Source organism: Pleurodeles waltl, chromosome 7 (genome assembly GCF_031143425.1).
Source record: "Pleurodeles waltl isolate 20211129_DDA chromosome 7, aPleWal1.hap1.20221129, whole genome shotgun sequence".
Taxonomy (NCBI): Eukaryota; Metazoa; Chordata; class Amphibia; order Caudata; family Salamandridae; genus Pleurodeles; species Pleurodeles waltl.
Window position 1 is genome coordinate 1,548,385,800 of NC_090446.1, and position 23,863 is coordinate 1,548,409,662.

The 23,863-nt window shown below is 50.5% G+C and overlaps 1 protein-coding gene across 2 annotated transcripts in view; it reads right to left on the reverse strand.

Moving 5' to 3' along the window:
- The window catches only part of BCAM (basal cell adhesion molecule (Lutheran blood group)), a 233,016-nt gene that overhangs the window by 19,752 nt on the left and 189,401 nt on the right, over positions 1-23,863 (reverse strand). For both annotated transcript variants that reach the window (XM_069201450.1, XM_069201449.1), the window contains exon 12: positions 1,960-2,098. In XM_069201450.1, the coding sequence (XP_069057551.1) occupies positions 1,960-2,098 (139 nt within the window). The remainder of the gene's footprint in view (positions 1-1,959; positions 2,099-23,863) is intronic.

A 23,863-nucleotide genomic window follows, 5' to 3' on the forward strand; every position in this document is an offset into this window, starting at 1 on the left:
TGATGGACATCAGATGCTGCTGATGGACATTACATGCTGCTGATGGACACTACATGCTGCTGATGGACATTGCATGCTGCTGCATGCTGCTGATGGACATCAGATGCTGCTGATGGGCATTACATGCTGCTGATGGGCTACTGATGGACATTACATGCTGCTGATGGACACTACATGCTGCTGATGGACATTACATGCTGCTGATGGACACTACATGCTGCTGATGGACATTACATGCTGCTGATGGACATCAGATGCTGCTGATGGACATTACATGCTGCTGATGGACACTACATGCTGCTGATGGACATTGCATGCTGCTGCATGCTGCTGATGGACATCAGATGCTGCTGATGGACACTACATGCTGCTGATGGACATTACATGCTGCTGATGGACATTAGATGCTGCTGATGGACATTAGATGCTGCTGATGGACATTAGATGCTGCTGATGGGCTACTGATGGACATTGCATGCTGCTGATGGACATCAGATGCTGCTGATGGACATTACATGCTGCTGATGGACACTACATGCTGCTGATGGACATTGCATGCTGCTGCATGCTGCTGATGGACATCAGATGCTGCTGATGGACACTACATGCTGCTGATGGACATTACATGCTGCTGATGGACATTAGATGCTGCTGATGGACATTAGATGCTGCTGATGGACATTACATGCTGCTGATGGACATCATGCTGCTGATGGACATTACATGCTGCTGATGGACACTACATGCTGCTGATGGACACTACATGCTGCTGATGGACATTACATGCTGCTGATGGACCTTCCCAGACATCCTCCGCCAAGGCTGCCCCGGCCTCTCTCCATGGGCTCCCGATCAACAGCGCGTCAAATTCCGAGCACTTCATGAGAAGGGCCCGGATGTACTTGGGCGGATTGTAACTCCCTCTATCCCTCAAAGATCACTGAGGTCCCCGTCTGCCTCTTTAATGAACGTGCCTCGTGTTAAGAAAGCACTTATTTTACCTAAAGCAGCAAATCTATGAATGTTCTCCCGCTGCATCTCAGCTTAGAGAGCTCGGGACTTTCTTTTGGTAAAAAGTTGAAGACTTCACTTCCTTCATAGTTCGTCAGCTTCTGTTTTGTGCCTGTTTAGTGGTCCTGCCTTAGCGCTGCGAAGCCCCAGGTACCCAGGCGCTCTAGAAGCTCTAATAATAATAATAATATTCATTGTCAGTGCACGACACGTGCACCATCAGCCCCTCACACAATCATTGTCAGTGCACTACACGTACATTATCACCACCTCACATATTAATAGTCAGTGCAAGATTCATACACCATCATCACCTCACACAATCATTGTCAGTGCACTACACGAGCACCACCAGCATCTCACACATTGTAAGCGCAGTACACGTGCACCATCAGCACCTCACACATTAATAGTCAGTGCACTACACGTGCACCATCAGCTCCTCACACATTAATAGTCAGTGCAATATACATACACCATCATCACCTCACACATTCATTGTCAGTGCACTACACGTGCACCATCAGCACCTCACACAATCATTGTCAGTGCACTACACGTGCACCATCAGCTCCTCACACATTAATAGTCAGTGCAATCTACATACACCATCACCTCACACAATCATTGTCAGTGCACTACACGTACACCATCAGCACCTCACACATTAATAGTCAGTGCACTACACGTGCACCATCAGCACCTCACACAAACATCAATGCCACTTCCAAATATGTACGTACAATACCCAGTTAAGCGCTTTGTCAGAACAATGGCAGACGTTGAACAGATGTACGTACCATCAGCAGTCCATTCATTCACCCCCGTCGTGCCTCACATGCACCTTCAGAGTTTCACTAACTATCTGCACAAGCACAACAAATGCACACTCAGTGTCACACGTGCACCCTTCCTTAAGCACTGTGCTCAAGGGTCATTGACACTCACCAATACTGAGCTTGAAGGTGCGCCTAGAAGTCCCGAAGCCGTTACTGGCGCTACAGGAGATGTCAGACTCGAGGAGCTTCTGAGTGACCAGCACAGTGACTTCACTCACCAGCCTGTTCCCCGAGCTAGTCACTGAGGGCTGGAAAGAGAGCATTAACCTTTAAACATGAAGACCAAACAGTATAGACAACTTGCACACAGAGAAATAGGAGTAACAAAAGGTCCAGAGAGTGCAGGCAGGGAGCACACAGTGAAATAGCAGTAACAAAGGGTCCAGAGAGTGCAGGCAGGGTGCATAGAGAGAGGCAGGAGTAACAGAGTCCAGGGAGAGCAGGAAGGATTCACAGAGAGAGGCAGGAGTAACAAAGGGTCCAAGGGGTGCACAGAGGGGAACGAAGAGTCTAAGGCCAAGGGGTACTACTAGGATTCACAAAGGCTGGAGTAACAAAGGGTCCAAGGGGTGCAGGCAGGGTGCACAGTGAAACGCAGGAGTAACAGAGTCCAGGTAGTGCAGGAAGGATTCGCAGAGAGAGGCAGGAGTAACAAAGGGTCTTAGGAGAGCAGGAAGGATTGACAGAGATAGGCGGGAGTAACAAAGGGTCCAAGGGGTGCAGAGAGAGGAACAAAGAGGCCAAGGGGTGCTAGTAGGATTCACAAAGGCTGGAGTAACACAGGGTCCAAGGGGTGCAGGCAGGGTGCAGAGTGGTGGGAGTAACAAGCAAGAAAAGAAGGGAGTTACTGATTCTGTGCTAGTGCTGACTCCAGGCACTTCCCCGGTACTATTACAGAGGTCAGGCACTGCACCATCTCGGAGTCCAGGCATTGCTGCTGTGCTGACTCCAGGCACTACTCCAGTACCATTAGAGAGGTCAGGCACTACACCATCTCCGAGTCCAGGCATTGTTTCTGTACCAACTCCAGGCACTACTCCGGTACCATTACAGAAGTCAGGCACTGCACCATCTCCGAGTCCAGGCATTGCTGCTGTAGTGACTCCAGGCACTACTCCAGTACCATTAGAGAGGTCAGGCACTACACCATCTCCGAGTCTAGGCATTGCTGCTGTACTGACTCCAGGCACTACTCCGGTACCATCACAGAGGTCAGGCACTGCACCATCTCCGAGTCTAGGCATTGCTGCTGTACCGACTCCAGGCACTACTCCGGTACCATTACAGAAGTCAGGCACTGCACCATCTCGGAGTCCAGGCATTGCTGCTGTAGTGACTCCAGGCACTACTCCAGTACCATCAGAGAGGTCAGGCACTACACCATCTCCGAGTCCAGGCATTGTTTCTGTACCGACTCCAGGCACTACTCCGGTACCATTACAGAAGTCAGGCACTGCACCATCTCCGAGTCTAGGCATTGTTTCTCTACTGACTCCAGGCACTACTCCAGTACCATCTCCGAGTCCAGCCATGGCTGCTGTACCGACTCCAGGCACTACTCCGGTACCATCACAGAGGTCAGGCACCTCACCATCTCCGAGTCTAGGCATTGCTGCTGTACTGACTCCAGGCACTACTCCGGTACCATCACAGAGGTCAGGCACTGCACCATCTCCGAGTCTAGGCATTGCTGCTGTACTGACTCCAGGCAGTACTCCAGTACCATCTCCGAGTCCAGCCATTGCTGCTGTACCGACTCCAGGCACTACTCCGGTACCATCACAGAGGTCAGGCACTGCACCATCTCCGAGTCTAGGCACTGCTGCTGTACTGACTCCAGGCACTACTCCGGTACAGAGGTCAGGCACTGCTGCAGTGCCAGCATGATTCCTGCCCCTTCCCTGTGTTCAGACTGTGCTCCTGTTCGGGTCGGAACCAAGGCAGCACTTCTGACCACGAGCAGTGCTCCTGTTCCAGTCTGCGTCCAGGCGCTCGGGCTCTGCTGAGCACAGGCACTGTCCCTACACCAGCCCCCTGCACAGGTGCAGAGGGCGAGGGAGTAACGTGGGCACAACAGAGCAGGGGGTGGCACCGGGGAGCGGGGCAGGGCTGGCTCGGTACAGCAGAGCTGGCGCTCCTCCTGCAGAGATGACACCGGGGCACCAGCATCCTGGATCTTCTGGGGATCGGGGTCAGAGGGCACGTGACGTCACAGCAGAGAGAGGCCCTGGACTCACAGCAGAGACAGGCCCTGCACTCACAGCAGAGACAGGCCCTGGACCCACAGCAGAGACAGGCCCTGCACTCACAGCAGAGACAGGCCCTGCACCCACAGCAGAGACAGGCCCTGCACTCACAGCAGAGACAGGCCCTGCACTCACAGCAGAGACAGGCCCTGCACTCACAGCAGAGACAGGCCCTGCACTCACAGCAGAGACAGGCCCTGCACCCACAGCAGAGACAGGTCCTGCACCCACAGCAGAGACAGGCCCTGCACTCACAGCAGAGACAGGCCCTGCACTCACAGCAGAGACAGGCCCTGCACTCACAGCAGAGACAGGCCCTGCACCCACAACAGAGACAGGCTCTGAACTCACAGCAGAGACAGGCCCTGCACTCACAGCAGAGACAGGCCCTGAGACAGGCCTTGGACTCACAGCAGAGACAGGCTCTGGACTCACAGCAGAGACAGGCCCTGCACTCACAGCAGAGACATGCTCTGAACTCACAGCAGAGACAGGCCCTGCACCCACAACAGAGACAGGCTCTGAACTCACAGCAGAGACAGGCCCTGCACTCACAGCAGAGACAGGCCCTGAGACAGGCCTTGGACCCACAGCAGAGACAGGCTCTGGACTCACAGCAGAGACAGGCCCTGCACTCACAGCAGAGACAGTGTAGGAAGTTGGCTCTGTATGTGCTATTTCAAAGTAAGGAATACATGCACAGAGTCCAAGGGTTCCCCTTAGAGGTAAAATAGTGGTAAAAAGAGATAATACTAATGCTCTATTTTGTGGTAGTGTGGTCGAGCAGTAGGCTTATCCAAGGAGTAGTGTTAAGCATTTGTTGTACATACGCACAGGCAATAAATGAGGAACACACACTCAGAGACAAATCCAGCCAATAGGTTTTGTTATAGAAAAATATCTTTTCTTAGTTTATTTTAAGAACCACAGGTTCAAATTTTACATGTAATATCTCATTTGAAAGGTATTGCAGGTAAGTACTTTAGGAACTTTGAATCATTTCATTTGCATGTATACTTTTTACATAAAACACAAATAGCTGTTTTAAAAGTGGACACAGTGCAATTTTCACAGTTCCTGGGGGAGGTAAAGTATTGTTAGTTTTAACAGGTAAGTAAGTCAATTACAGGTTTCAGTTTTTGGTCCAAGGTAGCCCACCGTTGGGGGTTCAGAGCAACCCCAAAATTATCACACCAGCAGCTCAGGGCCGGTCAGGTGCAAAGGTCAAAGAGGTGCCCAAAACACATAGGCTTCAATGGAGAGAAGGGGGTGCCCCGGTTCCAGTCTGCCAGCAGGTAAGTACCCGCGTCTTCGGAGGGCAGACCAGGGGGGTTTTGTAGGGCACCGGGGGGGACACAAGCTAGCACAGAAAGTACACCCTCAGCAGCGCGGGGGCGGCCGGGTGCAGTGTGCAAACAAGCGTCGGGTTTCCTTTAGTTTTCAATGGGAGACCAAGAGGTCCCTTCAGCGGTGCAGGCAGGCAAGGGGGGGGCTCCTCGGGGTAGCCACCACCTAGGCAAGGGAGAGGGCCTCCTGGGGGTCACTCCTGCACAGAAGTTCAGTTTCTTTAGGCGCTGGGGGCTGCGGGTGCAGGGTCTTTTCCAGCCGTCGGGAAATGGAGTTCAGACAGTCGCGGTCAGGGGGAGCCTGGGGATTCCCTCTGCAGGCATCGCTGTGGGGGCTCAGGGGGGACAACTTTGGTTACTCACAGTCGTAGAGTCGCCGGAGGGTCCTCCCTGAGTTGGTTGTTCTTCACCAGTCGAGTCGGGGTCGCCGGGTGCAGTGTTGCAAGTCTCACGCTTCTTGCGGGGAGTTGCAGGGGTCTTTAAATCTGCTCCTTGTAACAAAGTTGCAGTTCTTTTGGAGCAGTGCCGCTGTCCTCGGGAGTTTCTTGTCTTTTTCGAAGCAGGGCAGTCCTCAGAGGATTCAGAGGTCGCTGGTCCCTTGGAAAGCGTCGCTGGAGCAGGGTTCTTTGGAAGGCAGGAGACAGGCCGGTGAGTCTGGGGCCAAGGCAGTTGGTGTCTTCTGTTCTTCCTCTGCAGGGGTTTTTCAGCTCAGCAGTCCTTCTTCTTGTAGTTGCAGGAATCTAAATTCTTAGGTTCAGGGAAGCCCTTAAATACTAAATTTAAGGGCGTGTTTAGGTCTGGGGGGTTAGTAGCCAATGGCTACTAGCCCTGAGGGTGAGTACACCCTCTTTGTGCCTCCTCCCAAGGGGAGGAGGTCACATCCCTAATCCTATTGGGGGAATCCTCCATCTGCAAGATGGAGGATTTCTAAAAGTTAGAGTCACTTCAGCTCAGGACACCCAAGGGGCTGTCCTGACTGGCCAGTGACTCCTCCTTGTTGCTTTCTTTGTTTCCTCCAGCCTTGCCGCCAAAAGTGGGGGCCGTGGCCGGAGGGGGCGGGCAACTCCACTAAGCTGGAGTGCCCTGCTGTGCTGTGACAAAGGGGTGAGCCTTTGAGGCTCACCGCCAGGTGTTACAGCTCCTGCCTGGGGGAGGTGTTAGCATCTCCACCCAGTGCAGGCTTTGTTACTGGCCTCAGAGTGACAAAGGCACTCTCCCCATGGGGCCAGCAACATGTCTCTAGTGTGGCAGGCTGCTGGAACCAGTCAGCCTACACAGATAGTCGGTTAAGTTTCAGGGGGCACCTCTAAGGTGCCCTCTGTGGTGTATTTTACAATAAAATGTACACTGGCATCAGTGTGCATTTATTGTGCTGAGAAGTTTGATACCAAACTTCCCAGTTTTCAGTGTAGCCATTATGGTGCTGTGGAGTTTGTGTAAAACAGACTCCCAGACCATATACTCCTATGGCTACCCTGCACTTACAATGTCTAAGGTATTGCTTAGATACTGTAGGGGCACAGTGCTCATGCACTGGTGCCCTCACCTATGGTATAGTGCACCCTGCCTTAGGGCTGTAAGGCCTACTAGAGGGGTGACTTATCTATACCTGCATAGGCAGTGAGAGGCTGGCATGGCACCCTGAGGGGAGTGCCATGTCGACTTACTCGTTTTGTTCTCACCAGCACACACAAGCTGACAAGCAGTGTGTCTGTGCTGAGTGAGGGGTCTCCAGGGTGGCATAAGACATGCTGCAGCCCTTAGAGACCTTCCCTGGCATCAGGGCCCTTGGTACCAGAGGTACCAGTTACAAGGGACTTATCTGGATGCCAGGGTGTGTCAATTGTGGAATCAAAAGTACAGGTTAGGGAAAGAACACTGGTGCTGGGGCCTGGTTAGCAGGCCTCAGCACACTTTCAAATCATAACTTAGCATCAGCAAAGGCAAAAAGGCAGGGGGTAACCATGCCAAGGAGGCATTTCCTTACACAGCCCCCCCCCCCAAACGAAAGAGGATGAGACTAACCTTTCCCAAGAGAGTCTTCATTGTCTAAGTGGAAGAACCTGGAAAGGCCATCTGCATTGGCATGGGCAGTCCCAGGTCTGTGTTCCACTATAAAGTCCATTCCCTGTAGGGAGATGGACCACCTCAACAGTTTTGGATTTTCACCTTTCATTTGCATCAGCCATCTGAGAGGTCTGTGGTCAGTCTGAACTAGGAAGTGAGTACCAAAGAGGTATGGTCTCAGCTTCTTCAGGGACCAAACCACAGCAAAGGCCTCCCTCTCAATGGCACTCCAACGCTGCTCCCTGGGGAGTAACCGCCTGCTAATGAAAGCAACAGGCTGGTCAAGGCCATCATCATTTGTTTGGGACAAAACTGCCCCTATCCCATGTTCAGAGGCATTTGTTTGCACAATGAATTGCTTGGAGTAATCTGGAGCTTTTAGAACTGGTGCTGTGCACATAGCTTGCTTCAGGGTGTCAAAGGCCTGTTGGCATTCTACAGTCCAGTTTACTTTCTTGGGCATTTTCTTGGAGGTGAGTTCTGTGAGGGTTGTCACAATGGATCCATATCCCTTCACAAACCTCCTATAGTACCCAGTCAAGCCAAGGAATGCCCTGACTTGAGTCTGGGTTTTTGGAGCTACCCAGTCCAGAATAGTCTGGATCTTGGGTTGGAGTGGCTGAACTTGGCCTCCACCTACAAGGTGTCCCAAGTAAACCACAGTTCCCTGCCCTATCTGGCATTTGGATGCCTTGATAGAGAGGCCTGCAGCTTGCAGAGCCTTCAAAACCTTCTTCAGGTGGACCAGGTGATCCTGCCAGGTGGAGCTGAAGACAGCAATATCATCAAGATAAGCTGCACTACAGGATTCCAACCCAGCAAGGACTTGATTCACCAACCTTTGGAAGGTGGCAGGGGCATTCTTTAAACCAAAGGGCATAACAGTGAACTGATAATGCCCATCAGGTGTGGAGAATGCTGTCTTTTCTTTTGCTCCAGGGGCCATTTTGATTTGCCAGTACCCTGCTGTTAAGTCAAAGGTACTTAAGAATTTGGCAGCCCCTAATTTGTCTATTAGCTCATCAGCTCTAGGAATGGGATGGGCATCTGTCTTGGTGACAGAGTTGAGACCTCTGTAGTCCACACAAAACCTCATCTCTCTCTTTCCATCTTTGGTGTGAGGTTTGGGGACTAAGACCACTGGGCTAGCCCAGGGGCTGTCAGAGTGCTCTATTACTCCCAATTCCAGCATCTTGTGGACTTCCACCTTGATGCTTTCCTTAACTTGATCAGACTGTCTAAATATTTTGTTTTTGACAGGCATGCTGTCTCCTGTGTCCACATCATGGGTACACAGGTGAGTCTGACCAGGGGTTAGGGAAAAGAGTTCAGCAAACTGTTGCAGGACCTTCCTACAGTCAGCTTGCTGTTGGCCAGAGAGGGTGTCTGAGTAGATCACTCCATCCACTGAGCCATCTTTAGGGTCTGTTGAGAGGAGATCAGGGAGAGGCTCACTCTCAGCTTCCTGGTCCTCATCTGTTACCATCAACAGATTTACATCAGCCCTGTCATGGAAGAGCTTAAGGCGGTTCACATGGATCACCCTCTTGGGGCTCCTGCTTGTGCCCAGGTCCACCAGGTAGGTGACCTGACTCTTCCTCTCTAGTACTGGGTAAGGGCCACTCCATTTGTCCTGAAGTGCCCTGGGAGCCACAGGCTCCAGAACCCAGACTTTCTGCCCTGGTTGAAATTCAACCAGTGCAGCCTTTTGGTCATACCACAACTTCTGGAGTTGTTGGCTGGCCTCAAGGTTTTTACTTGCCTTTTCCATGTACTCTGCCATTCTTGAGCGAAGGCCAAGTACATAGTCCACTATGTCTTGTTTAGGCTCATGAAGAGGTCTCTCCCAGCCTTCTTTAACAAGAGCAAGTGGTCCCCTTACAGGGTGGCCAAACAGAAGTTCAAAGGGTGAGAACCCTACTCCCTTCTGTGGCACCTCTCTGTAAGCGAAAAGCAGACATGGCAGGAGGACATCCCATCTCCTTTTGAGTTTTTCTGGGAGCCCCATGATCATGCCCTTTAATGTCTTGTTGAATCTCTCAACAAGGCCATTAGTTTGTGGATGATATGGTGTAGTGAATTTATAAGTCACTCCACACTCATTCCACATGTGTTTTAGGTAAGCTGACATGAAGTTGGTACCTCTGTCAGAAACCACCTCCTTAGGGAAGCCCACTCAGGTAAAGATACCAATGAGGGCCTTGGCTACTGCAGGGGCAGTAGTCGACCTAAGGGGAACAGCTTCAGGATACCTAGTAGCATGATCCACTACTACTAGGATGTACATATTTCCTGAGGCTGTGGGAGGTTCTAGTGGACCAACTATGTCCACACCCACTCTTTCAAAGGGGACCCCCACCACTGGAAGTGGAATGAGGGGGGCATTTGGATGCCCACCTGTCTTACCACTGGCTTGACAGGTGGGGCAGGAGAGGCAAAACTCCTTAACCTTCTGGGACATATTGGGCCAGTAGAAGTGGTTGACTAACCTCTCCCACGTCTTGGTTTGTCCCAAATGCCCAGCAAGGGGAATATCATGGGCTAAGGTCAGAATAAACTCTCTGAAACCCTGAGGCACTACCACTCTCCTAGTGGCACCAGGTTTGGGATCTCTTGCCTCAGTATACAGGAGTCCATCTTCCCAACAGACCCTATGTGTTCCATTTTTCTTGCCTTTGGACTCTTCAGCAGCTTGCTGCCTAAGGCCTTCAAGAGAGGGACAGGTTTCTTGTCCCTTACACAACTCTTCCCTTGAGGGTCCCCCTGGGCCCAAGAGCTCAACCTGATAAGGTTCCAGCTCCATAGGCTCAGTTCCCTCAGAGGGCAGAACTTCTTCCTGAGAAGAGAGGTTCTCTTTTTGTTGTTGTGTTGCAGCTGGTTTCCCAGCTGACTTTCCTTTTCTCTTGGTAGACTGGGCCATTTTTCCAGACTCCAGCTCTACTTTTTCACCCTGTGCCTTGCACTGTGCCCTAGTCTTGACACACACCAGTTCAGGGATACCCAGCATGGCTGCATGGGTTTTCAGTTCTACCTCAGCCCATGCTGAGGACTCCAGGTCGTTTCCAAGCAAACAGTCTACTGGGATATTTGAGGAGACCACCACCTGTTTCAGGCCATTGACCCCTCCCCACTCTAAAGTTACCATTGCCATGGGATGTACTTTAGTTTGATTGTCAGCATTGGTGACTGGATAGGTTTGTCCAGTCAGGTATTGGCCAGGGGAAACCAGTTTCTCTGTCACCATGGTGACACTGGCACCTGTATCCCTCAGGCCCTCTACACTTGTCCCATTAATTAAGAGCTGCTGCCTGTATTTTTGCATGTTAGGGGGCCAGGCAGCCAGTGTGGCTAAATCCACCCCACCCTCAGAGACTAATGTAGCTTCAGTGTGGCACCTGATTTGCTCTGGGCACACTGTTGATCCCACTTGGAGACTGGCCATTCCAGTTTTAGCTGGATGGGAGTTAGAAGTGGTATCTTTCTTGGGACAGGCCTTGTCTCCAGTTTGGTGTCCAGACTGACTACAGCTACGACACCAGGCCTTTTTGGGATCAAAGTTTTTACCCTTGTACCCAGAATTGTTTTGTGAAGAGGCTCTGGGCCCACCCTCCTGTGCAGGTTTTTGGGGGCCTGTAGAAGACTCTTTACTATTTTTGTTTTTGGCTGTCTCACCACCTTTCCCCTGGGGAGGTTTTGTGACCCCTTTCTTTTGGTCACCCCCTGTGGAAGTTTTGGACACCCTAGTCTTGACCCAATGGTCCGCCTTCTTTCCCAATTCTTGGGGAGAAATTGGTCCTAGGTCCACCAGATGCTGATGCAGTTTATCATTGAAACAATTACTTAATAGGTGTTCTTTCACAAATAAATTGTACAGCCCATCATAATCATTTACACCATTGCCTTGAATCCAACCATCTAGTGTTTTTACTGAGTAGTCTACAAAGTCAACGCAGGTCTGGCTCGAGGATTTTTGAGCCCCCCTGAATCTAATCCTATACTCCTCAGTGGAGAATCCAAAGCCCTCAATCAGGGTACCCTTCATGAGGTCATAAGATTCTGCATCTTTTTTAGAGAGTGTGAGGAGTCTATCCCTACACTTTCCTGTGAACATTTCCCAAAGGAGAGCATCCCAGTGAGATTTGTTCACTTTTCTGGTTTCACAAGCCCTCTCAAAAGCTGTGAACCATTTGGTGATGTCATCACCATCTTCATATTTTGTTACAATCCCTTTGGGGATTTTCAACATGTCAGGAGAATCTCTGACCCTATTTATGTTGCTGCCACCATTGATGGGTCCTAGGCCCATCTCTTGTCTTTCCCTTTCTATGGCTAGGATCTGTTTTTCCAAAGCCAATCTTTTGGCCATCCTGGCTAACTGGATGTCCTCTTCACTGGAGTTATCCTCAGTGATTTCAGAGAGGCTGGACCCTCCTGTGAGGGAGCCAGCATCTCTGACTATTATTTTTGGAGTCAGGGCTTGAGAGGCCCTGTTCTCCCTAGATAGGACTGGTGGTGGGGAATCAACCTCCAAGTCACTATCATCATCATCTGTGTTGCCACCTACAGATGGGTTGGCTCTATCATACTCTGCCAACAGCTCCTGGAGCTGTAGTTTGGTAGGTCTGGAGCCCATTGTTATTTTTCTTATTGTACAGAGTGACCTTAGCTCTTTCATCTGGAGATGGAGGTAAGGTGTGGTGTCGAGTTCCACCACATTCATATCTGTACTAGACATTATTCTTCTAAAAGTTGGAATGCTTTTTAAGAATCTAAAACTAGTTCTAGAATCTAATTCAAACTTTTACAAACTTTTAAACTCTAAAAGAAATGCTAACAGGGACTAACACAAGGCCCTAGCAGGACTTTAAAGAATTTAGAAAAAATTTCAAATTGCAAAAATCAATTTCTAATGACAATTTTTGGAATTTGTCGTGTGATCAGGTATTGGCTGAGTAGTCCAGCAAATGCAAAGTCTTGTACCCCACCGCTGATCCACCAATGTAGGAAGTTGGCTCTGTATGTGCTATTTCAAAGTAAGGAATAGCATGCACAGAGTCCAAGGGTTCCCCTTAGAGGTAAAATAGTGGTAAAAAGAGATAATACTAATGCTCTATTTTGTGGTAGTGTGGTCGAGCAGTAGGCTTATCCAAGGAGTAGTGTTAAGCATTTGTTGTACATACACACAGGCAATAAATGAGGAACACACACTCAGAGACAAATCCAGCCAATAGGTTTTGTTATAGAAAAATATCTTTTCTTAGTTTATTTTAAGAACCACAGGTTCAAATTTTACATGTAATATCTCATTTGAAAGGTATTGCAGGTAAGTACTTTAGGAACTTTGAATCATTTCATTTGCATGTATACTTTTTACATAAAACACAAATAGCTGTTTTAAAAGTGGACACAGTGCAATTTTCACAGTTCCTGGGGGAGGTAAAGTATTGTTAGTTTTAACAGGTAAGTAAGTCACTTACAGGTTTCAGTTTTTGGTCCAAGGTAGCCCACCGTTGGGGGTTCAGAGCAACCCCAAAATTATCACACCAGCAGCTCAGGGCCGGTCAGGTGCAAAGGTCAAAGAGGTGCCCAAAACACATAGGCTTCAATGGAGAGAAGGGGGTGCCCCGGTTCCAGTCTGCCAGCAGGTAAGTACCCGCGTCTTCGGAGGGCAGACCAGGGGGGTTTTGTAGGGCACCGGGGGGGACACAAGCTAGCACAGAAAGTACACCCTCAGCAGCGCGGGGGCGGCCGGGTGCAGTGTGCAAACAAGCGTCGGGTTTCCTTTAGTTTTCAATGGGAGACCAAGAGGTCTCTTCAGCGGTGCAGGCAGGCAAGGGGGGGGGGCTCCTCGGGGTAGCCACCACCTAGGCAAGGGAGAGGGCCTCCTTGGGGTCACTCCTGCACAGAAGTTCAGTTTCTTTAGGCGCTGGGGGCTGCGGGTGCAGGGTCTTTTCCAGCCGTCGGGAAATGGAGTTCAGAAAGTCGCGGTCAGGGGGAGCCTGGGGATTCCCTCTGCAGGCGTCGCTGTGGGGGCTCAGGGGGGACAACTTTGGTTACTCACAGTCGTAGAGTCGCCGGAGGGTCCTCCCTGAGTTGGTTGTTCTTCACCAGTCGAGTCGGGGTCGCCGGGTGCAGTGTTGCAAGTCTCACGCTTCTTGCGGGGAGTTGCAGGGGTCTTTAAATCTGCTCCTTGTAACAAAGTTGCAGTTCTTTTGGAGCAGTGCCGCTGTCCTCGGGAGTTTCTTGTCTTTTTCGAAGCAGGGCAGTCCTCAGAGGATTCAGAGGTCGCTGGTCCCTTGGAAAGCGTCGCTGGAGCAGGGTTCTTTGGAAGGCAGGAGACAGGCCGGTGAGTCTGGGGCCAAGGCAGTTGGTGTCTTCTGTTCTTCCTCTGCAGGGGTTTTTCAGCTCAGCAGTCCTTCTTCTTGTAGTTGCAGGAATCTAAATTCTTAGGTTCAGGGAAGCCCTTAAATACTAAATTTAAGGGCGTGTTTAGGTCTGGGGGGTTAGTAGCCAATGGCTACTAGCCCTGAGGGTGAGTACACCCTCTTTGTGCCTCCTCCCAAGGGGAGGGGGTCACATCCCTAATCCTATTGGGGGAATCCTCCATCTGCAAGATGGAGGATTTCTAAAAGTTAGAGTCACTTCAGCTCAGGACACCCTAGGGGCTGTCCTGACTGGCCAGTGACTCCTCCTTGTTGCTTTCTTTGTTTCCTCAAGCCTTGCCGCCAAAAGTGGGGGCCGTGGCCGGAGGGGGCGGGCAACTCCACTAAGCTGGAGTGCCCTGCTGTGCTGTGACAAAGGGGTGAGCCTTTGAGGCTCACCGCCAGGTGTTACAGCTCCTGCCTGGGGGAGGTGTTAGCATCTCCACCCAGTGCAGGCTTTGTTACTGGCCTCAGAGTGACAAAGGCACTCTCCCCATGGGGCCAGCAACATGTCTCTAGTGTGGCAGGCTGCTGGAACCAGTCAGCCTACACAGATAGTCGGTTAAGTTTCAGGGGGCACCTCTAAGGTGCCCTCTGTGGTGTATTTTACAATAAAATGTACACTGGCATCAGTGTGCATTTATTGTGCTGAGAAGTTTGATACCAAACTTCCCAGTTTTCAGTGTAGCCATTATGGTGCTGTGGAGTTCGTGTAAAACAGACTCCCAGACCATATACTCCTATGGCTACCCTGCACTTACAATGTCTAAGGTATTGCTTAGATACTGTAGGGGCACAGTGCTCATGCACTGGTGCCCTCACCTATGGTATAGTGCACCCTGCCTTAGGGCTGTAAGGCCTACTAGAGGGGTGACTTATCTATACCTGCATAGGCAGTGAGAGGCTGGGATGGCACCCTGAGGGGAGTGCCATGTCGACTTACTCGTTTTGTTCTCACCAGCACACACAAGCTGGCAAGCAGTGTGTCTGTGCTGAGTGAGGGGTCTCCAGGGTGGCATAAGACATGCTGCAGCCCTTAGAGACCTTCCCTGGCATCAGGGCCCTTGGTACCAGAGGTACCAGTTACAAGGGACTTATCTGGATGCCAGGGTGTGTCAATTGTGGAATCAAAAGTACAGGTTAGGGAAAGAACACTGGTGCTGGGGCCTGGTTAGCAGGCCTCAGCACACTTTCAATTCAAAACATAGCATCAGCAAAGGCAAAAAGTCAGGGGGTAACCATGCCAAGGAGGCATTTCCTTACACAACCCCCCCCCCAAACGAAAGAGGATGAGACTAACCTTTCCCAAGAGAGTCTTCATTGTCTAAGTGGAAGAACCTGGAAAGGCCATCTGCATTGGCATGGGCAGTCCCAGGTCTGTGTTCCACTATAAAGTCCATTCCCTGTAGGGAGATGGACCACCTCAACAGTTTTGGATTTTCACCTTTCATTTGCATCAGCCATCTGAGAGGTCTGTGGTCAGTCTGAACTAGGAAGTGAGTACCAAAGAGGTATGGTCTCAGCTTCTTCAGGGACCAAACCACAGCAAAGGCCTCCCTCTCAATGGCACTCCAACGCTGCTCCCTGGGGAGTAACCGCCTGCTAATGAAAGCAACAGGCTGGTCAAGGCCATCATCATTTGTTTGGGACAAAACTGCCCCTATCCCATGTTCAGAGGCATCTGTTTGCACAATGAATTGCTTGGAGTAATCTGGAGCTTTTAGAACTGGTGCTGTGCACATAGCTTGCTTCAGGGTGTCAAAGGCCTGTTGGCATTCTACAGTCCAGTTTACTTTCTTGGGCATTTTCTTGGAGGTGAGTTCTGTGAGGGTTGTCACAATGGATCCATATCCCTTCACAAACCTCCTATAGTACCCAGTCAAGCCAAGGAATGCCCTGACTTGAGTCTGGGTTTTTGGAGCTACCCAGTCCAGAATAGTCTGGATCTTGGGTTGGAGTGGCTGAACTTGGCCTCCACCTACAAGGTGTCCCAAGTAAACCACAGTTCCCTGCCCTATCTGGCATTTGGATGCCTTGATAGAGAGGCCTGCAGCTTGCAGAGCCTTCAAAACCTTCTTCAGGTGGACCAGGTGATCCTGCCAGGTGGAGCTGAAGACAGCAATATCATGAAGATAAGCTGCACTACAGGATTCCAACCCAGCAAGGACTTGATTCACCAACCTTTGGAAGGTGGCAGGGGCATTCTTTAAACCAAAGGGCATAACAGTGAACTGATAATGCCCATCAGGTGTGGAGAATGCTGTCTTTTCTTTTGCTCCAGGGGCCATTTTGATTTGCCAGTACCCTGCTGTTAAGTCAAAGGTACTTAAGAATTTGGCAGCCCCTAATTTGTCTATTAGCTCATCAGCTCTAGGAATGGGATGGGCATCTGTCTTGGTGACAGAGTTGAGACCTCTGTAGTCCACACAAAACCTCATCTCTCTCTTTCCATCTTTGGTGTGAGGTTTGGGGACTAAGACCACTGGGCTAGCCCAGGGGCTGTCAGAGTGCTCTATTACTCCCAATTCCAGCATCTTGTGGACTTCCACCTTGATGCTTTCCTTAACTTGATCAGACTGTCTAAATATTTTGTTTTTGACAGGCATGCTGTCTCCTGTGTCCACATCATGGGTACACAGGTGAGTCTGACCAGGGGTTAGGGAAAAGAGTTCAGCAAACTGTTGCAGGACCTTCCTACAGTCAGCTTGCTGTTGGCCAGAGAGGGTGTCTGAGTAGATCACTCCATCCACTGAGCCATCTTTAGGGTCTGTTGAGAGGAGATCAGGGAGAGGCTCACTCTCAGCTTCCTGGTCCTCATCTGTTACCATCAACAGATTTACATCAGCCCTGTCATGGAAGAGCTTAAGGCGGTTCACATGGATCCCCCTCTTGGGGCTCCTGCTTGTGCCCAGGTCCACCAGGTAGGTGACCTGACTCTTCCTCTCTAGTACTGGGTAAGGGCCACTCCATTTGTCCTGAAGTGCCCTGGGAGCCACAGGCTCCAGAACCCAGACTTTCTGCCCTGGTTGAAATTCAACCAGTGCAGCCTTTTGGTCATACCACAACTTCTGGAGTTGTTGGCTGGCCTCAAGGTTTTTACTTGCCTTTTCCATGTACTCTGCCATTCTTGAGCGAAGGCCAAGTACATAGTCCACTATGTCTTGTTTAGGCTCGTGAAGAGGTTTCTCCCAGCCTTTTTTAACAAGAGCAAGTGGTCCCCTTACAGGGTGGCCAAACAGAAGTTCAAAGGGTGAGAACCCTACTCCCTTCTGAGGCACCTCTCTGTAAGCGAAAAGCAGACATGGCAGGAGGACATCCCATCTCCTTTTGAGTTTTTCTGGGAGCCCCATGATCATGCCCTTTAATGTCTTGTTGAATCTCTCAACAAGGCCATTCGTTTGTGGATGATATGGTGTAGTGAATTTATAAGTCACTCCACACTCATTCCACATGTGTTTTAGGTAAGCTGACATGAAGTTGGTACCTCTGTCAGAAACCACCTCCTTAGGGAAGCCCACTCTGGTAAAGATACCAATGAGGGCCTTGGCTACTGCAGGGGCAGTAGTCGACCTAAGGGGAACAGCTTCAGGATACCTAGTAGCATGATCCACTACTACTAGGATGTACATATTTCCTGAGGTTGTGGGAGGTTCTAGTGGACCAACTATGTCCACACCCACTCTTTCAAAGGGGACCCCCACCACTGGAAGTGGAATGAGGGGGGCATTTGGATGCTCACCTGTCTTACCACTAGCTTGACAGGTGGGGCAGGAGAGGCAAAACTCATTAACCTTCTGGGACATATTGGGCCAGTAGAAGTGGTTGACTAACCTCTCCCACGTCTTGGTTTGTCCCAAATGCCCAGCAAGGGGAATATCATGGGCTAAGGTCAGAATAAACTCTCTGAAACCCTGAGGCACTACCACTCTCCTAGTGGCACCAGGTTTGGGATCTCTTGCCTCAGTATACAGGAGTCCATCTTCCCAACAGACCCTATGTGTTCCATTTTTCTTGCCTTTGGACTCTTCATCAGCTTGCTGCCTAAGGCCTTCAAGAGAGGGACAGGTTTCTTGCCCCTTACACAACTGCTCCCTTGAGGGTCCCCCTGGGCCTAAGAGCTCAACCTGATAAGGTTCCAACTCCATAGGCTCAGTTCCCTCAGAGGGCAGAACTTCTTCCTGAGAAGAGAGGTTCACTTTCTGTTGTTGTGTTGCAGCTGGTTTCCCAGCTGTCTTTCCTTTCCTCTTGGTAGGCTGGGCCCTTTTTCCAGACTCCAGCTCTACTTTTTCACCCTGAGCCTTGCACTGTGCCCTTGTCTTGACACACACCAGTTCAGGGATACCCAGCATGGCTGCATGGGTTTTCAGTTCTACCTCAGCCCATGCTGAGGACTCCAGGTCGTTTCCAAGCAAACAGTCTACTGGGATATTTGAGGAGACCACCACCTGTTTCAGGCCATTGACCCCTCCCCACTCTAAAGTTACCATTGCCATGGGATGTACTTTAGTTTGATTGTCAGCATTGGTGACTGGATAGGTTTGTCCAGTCAGGTATTGGCCAGGGGAAACCAGTTTCTCTGTCACCATGGTGACACTGGCACCTGTATCCCTCAGGCCCTCTACACTTGTCCCATTAATTAAGAGCTGCTGCCTGTATTTTTGCATGTTAGGGGGCCAGGCAGCCAGTGTGGCTAAATCCACCCCACCCTCAGAGACTAATGTAGCTTCAGTGTGGCACCTGATTTGCTCTGGGCACACTGTTGATCCCACTTGGAGACTGGCCATTCCAGTTTTAGCTGGATGGGAGTTAGAAGTGGTATCTTTCTTGGGACAGGCCTTGTCTCCAGTTTGGTGTCCAGACTGACTACAGCTACGACACCAGGCCTTTTTGGGATCAAAGTTTTTACCCTTGTACCCAGAATTGTTTTGTGAAGAGGCTCTGGGCCCACCCTCCTGTGCAGGTTTTTGGGGGCCTGTAGAAGACTCTTTACTATTTTTGTTTTTGGCTGTCTCACCACCTTTCCCCTGGGGAGGTTTTGTGACCCCTTTCTTTTGGTCACCCCCTGTGGAAGTTTTGGACACCCTAGTCTTGACCCAATGGTCCGCCTTCTTTCCCAATTCTTGGGGAGAAATTGGTCCTAGGTCCACCAGATGCTGATGCAGTTTATCATTGAAACAATTACTTAATAGGTGTTCTTTCACAAATAAATTGTACAGCCCATCATAATCATTTACACCATTGCCTTGAATCCAACCATCTAGTGTTTTTACTGAGTAGTCTACAAAGTCAACGCAGGTCTGGCTCGAGGATTTTTGAGCCCCCCTGAATCTAATCCTATACTCCTCAGTGGAGAATCCAAAGCCCTCAATCAGGGTACCCTTCATGAGGTCATAAGATTCTGCATCTTTTTTAGAGAGTGTGAGGAGTCTATCCCTACACTTTCCTGTGAACATTTCCCAAAGGAGAGCATCCCAGTGAGATTTGTTCACTTTTCTGGTTTCACAAGCCCTCTCAAAAGCTGTGAACCATTTGGTGATGTCATCACCATCTTCATATTTTGTTACAATCCCTTTGGGGATTTTCAACATGTCAGGAGAATCTCTGACCCTATTTATGTTGCGGCCACCATTGATGGGTCCTAGGCCCATCTCTTGTCTTTCCCTTTCTATGGCTAGGATCTGTTTTTCCAAAGCCAATCTTTTGGCCATCCTGGCTAACTGGATGTCCTCTTCACTGGAGTTATCCTCAGTGATTTCAGAGAGGCTGGACCCTCCTGTGAGGGAGCCAGCATCTCTGACTATTATTTTTGGAGTCAGGGCTTGAGAGGCCCTGTTCTCCCTAGATAGGACTGGTGGTGGGGAATCAACCTCCAAGTCACTATCATCATCATCTGTGTTGCCACCTACAGATGGGTTGGCTCTATCATACTCTGCCAACAGCTCCTGGAGCTGTAGTTTGGTAGGTCTGGAGCCCATTGTTATTTTTCTTATTGTACAGAGTGACCTTAGCTCTTTCATCTGGAGATGGAGGTAAGGTGTGGTGTCGAGTTCCACCACATTCATATCTGTACTAGACATTATTCTTCTAAAAGTTGGAATGCTTTTTAAGAATCTAAAACTAGTTCTAGAATCTAATTCAAACTTTTACAAACTTTTAAACTCTAAAAGAAATGCTAACAGGGACTAACACAAGGCCCTAGCAGGACTTTAAAGAATTTAGAAAAAATTTCAAATTGCAAAAATCAATTTCTAATGACAATTTTTGGAATTTGTCGTGTGATCAGGTATTGGCTGAGTAGTCCAGCAAATGCAAAGTCTTGTACCCCACCGCTGATCCACCAATGTAGGAAGTTGGCTCTGTATGTGCTATTTCAAAGTAAGGAATAGCATGCACAGAGTCCAAGGGTTCCCCTTAGAGGTAAAATAGTGGTAAAAAGAGATAATACTAATGCTCTATTTTGTGGTAGTGTGGTCGAGCAGTAGGCTTATCCAAGGAGTAGTGTTAAGCATTTGTTGTACATACACACAGGCAATAAATGAGGAACACACACTCAGAGACAAATCCAGCCAATAGGTTTTGTTATAGAAAAATATATTTTCTTAGTTTATTTTAAGAACCACAGGTTCAAATTTTACATGTAATATCTCATTTGAAAGGTATTGCAGGTAAGTACTTTAGGAACTTTGAATCATTTCATTTGCATGTATACTTTTTACATAAAACACAAATAGCTGTTTTAAAAGTGGACACAGTGCAATTTTCACAGTTCCTGGGGGAGGTAAAGTATTGTTAGTTTTAACAGGTAAGTAAGTCACTTACAGGTTTCAGTTTTTGGTCCAAGGTAGCCCACCGTTGGGGGTTCAGAGCAACCCCAAAATTATCACACCAGCAGCTCAGGGCCGGTCAGGTGCAAAGGTCAAAGAGGTGCCCAAAACACATAGGCTTCAATGGAGAGAAGGGGGTGCCCCGGTTCCAGTCTGCCAGCAGGTAAGTACCCGCGTCTTCGGAGGGCAGACCAGGGGGGTTTTGTAGGGCACCGGGGGGGACACAAGCTAGCACAGAAAGTACACCCTCAGCAGCGCGGGGGCGGCCGGGTGCAGTGTGCAAACAAGTGTCGGGTTTCCTTTAGTTTTCAATGGGAGACCAAGAGGTCTCTTCAGCGGTGCAGGCAGGCAAGGGGGGGGCTCCTCGGGGTAGCCACCACCTAGGCAAGGGAGAGGGCCTCCTGGGGGTCACTCCTGCACAGAAGTTCAGTTTCAATAGGCGCTGGGGGCTGCGGGTGCAGGGTCTTTTCCAGCCGTCGGGAAATGGAGTTCAGACAGTCGCGGTCAGGGGGAGCCTGGGGATTCCCTCTGCAGGCGTCGCTGTGGGGGCTCAGGGGGGACAACTTTGGTTACTCACAGTCGTAGAGTCGCCGGAGGGTCCTCCCTGAGTTAGTTGTTCTTCACCAGTCGAGTCGGGGTCGCCGGGTGCAGTGTTGCAAGTCTCACGCTTCTTGCGGGGAGTTGCAGGGGTCTTTAAATCTGCTCCTTGTAACAAAGTTGCAGTTCTTTTGGAGCAGTGCCGCTGTCCTCGGGAGTTTCTTGTCTTTTTCGAAGCAGGGCAGTCCTCAGAGGATTCAGAGGTCGCTGGTCCCTTGGAAAGCGTCGCTGGAGCAGGGTTCTTTGGAAGGCAGGAGACAGGCCGGTGAGTCTGGGGCCAAGGCAGTTGGTGTCTTCTGTTCTTCCTCTGCAGGGGTTTTTCAGCTCAGCAGTCCTTCTTCTTGTAGTTGCAGGAATCTAAATTCTTAGGTTCAGGGAAGCCCTTAAATACTAAATTTAAGGGCGTGTTTAGGTCTGGGGGGTTAGTAGCCAATGGCTACTAGCCCTGAGGGTGAGTACACCCTCTTTGTGCCTCCTCCCAAGGGGAGGGGGTCACATCCCTAATCCTATTGGGGGAATCCTCCATCTGCAAGATGGAGGATTTCTAAAAGTTAGAGTCACTTCAGCTCAGGACACCCTAGGGGCTGTCCTGACTGGCCAGTGACTCCTCCTTGTTGCTTTCTTTGTTTCCTCCAGCCTTGCCGCCAAAAGTGGGGGCCGTGGCCGGAGGGGGCGGGCAACTCCACTAAGCTGGAGTGCCCTGCTGTGCTGTGACAAAGGGGTGAGCCTTTGAGGCTCACCGCCAGGTGTTACAGCTCCTGCCTGGGGGAGGTGTTAGCATCTCCACCCAGTGCAGGCTTTGTTACTGGCCTCAGAGTGACAAAGGCACTCTCCCCATGGGGCCAGCAACATGTCTCTAGTGTGGCAGGCTGCTGGAACCAGTCAGCCTACACAGATAGTCGGTTAAGTTTCAGGGGGCACCTCTAAGGTGCCCTCTGTGGTGTATTTTACAATAAAATGTACACTGGCATCAGTGTGCATTTATTGTGCTGAGAAGTTTGATACCAAACTTCCCAGTTTTCAGTGTAGCCATTATGGTGCTGTGGAGTTCGTGTAAAACAGACTCCCAGATCATATACTCCTATGGCTACCCTGCACTTACAATGTCTAAGGTATTGCTAGATACTGTAGGGGCACAGTGCTCATGCACTGGTGCCCTCACCTATGGTATAGTGCACCCTGCCTTAGGGCTGTAAGGCCTACTAGAGGGGTGACTTATCTATACCTGCATAGGCAGTGAGAGGCTGGCATGGCACCCTGAGGGGAGTGCCATGTCGACTTACTCGTTTTGTTCTCACCAGCACACACAAGCTGGCAAGCAGTGTGTCTGTGCTGAGTGAGGGGTCTCCAGGGTGGCATAAGACATGCTGCAGCCCTTAGAGACCTTCCCTGGCATCAGGGCCCTTGGTACCAGAGGTACCAGTTACAAGGGACTTATCTGGATGCCAGGGTGTGTCAATTGTGGAATCAAAAGTACAGGTTAGGGAAAGAACACTGGTGCTGGGGCCTGGTTAGCAGGCCTCAGCACACTTTCAATTCAAAACATAGCATCAGCAAAGGCAAAAAGTCAGGGGGTAACCATGCCAAGGAGGCATTTCCTTACAGACAGGCCCTGAGACAGGCCTTGGACTCACAGCAGAGACAGGCTCTGGACTCACAGCAGAGACAGGCCCTGCACTCACAGCAGAGACATGCTCTGAACTCACATCAGAGACAGGCCCTGCACCCACAACAGAGACAGGCTCTGCACTCACAGCAGAGACAGGCCCTGAGACAGGCCTTGGACTCACAGCAGAGACAGGCTCTGGACTCACAGCAGAGACAGGCCCTGCACTCACAACAGAGACATGCTCTGAACTCACAGCAGAGACAGGCCCTGCACCCACAACAGAGACAGGCTCTGCACTCACAGCAGAGACAGGCCCTGAGACAGGCCTTGGACTCACAGCAGAGACAGGCTCTGGACTCACAGCAGAGACAGGCCCTGCACTCACAACAGAGACATGCTCTGAACTCACAGCAGAGACAGGCCCTGCACCCACAACAGAGACAGGCTCTGAACTCACAGCAGAGACAGGCCCTGCACTCACAGCAGAGACAGGCCCTGCACTCACAGCAGAGACAGGCCCTGAGACAGGCCTTGGACTCACAGCAGAGACAGGCTCTGGACTCACAGCAGAGACAGGCCCTGCACTCACAGCAGAGACAGGCCCTGGACTCACAGCAGAGACAGGCCCTGCACTCACAGCAGAGACAGGCCCTGGACCCACAGCAGAGACAGGCCCTGGACCCACAGCAGAGACAGGCCCTGGACCAACAGCAGAGACAGGCCCTGGACCAACAGCAGAGACAGGCCCTGCACTCACAGCAGAGACAGGCCCTGGACCCACAGCAGAGACAAGCCCTGGACTCACAGCACAGACAGGTCCAGGAATCTTACAGCACAGACAGGCTCTAGACTGCCAGAGAAGAGGCCTCTGGGCCCTCATTGGAGGGATAGGCTGTAGACTG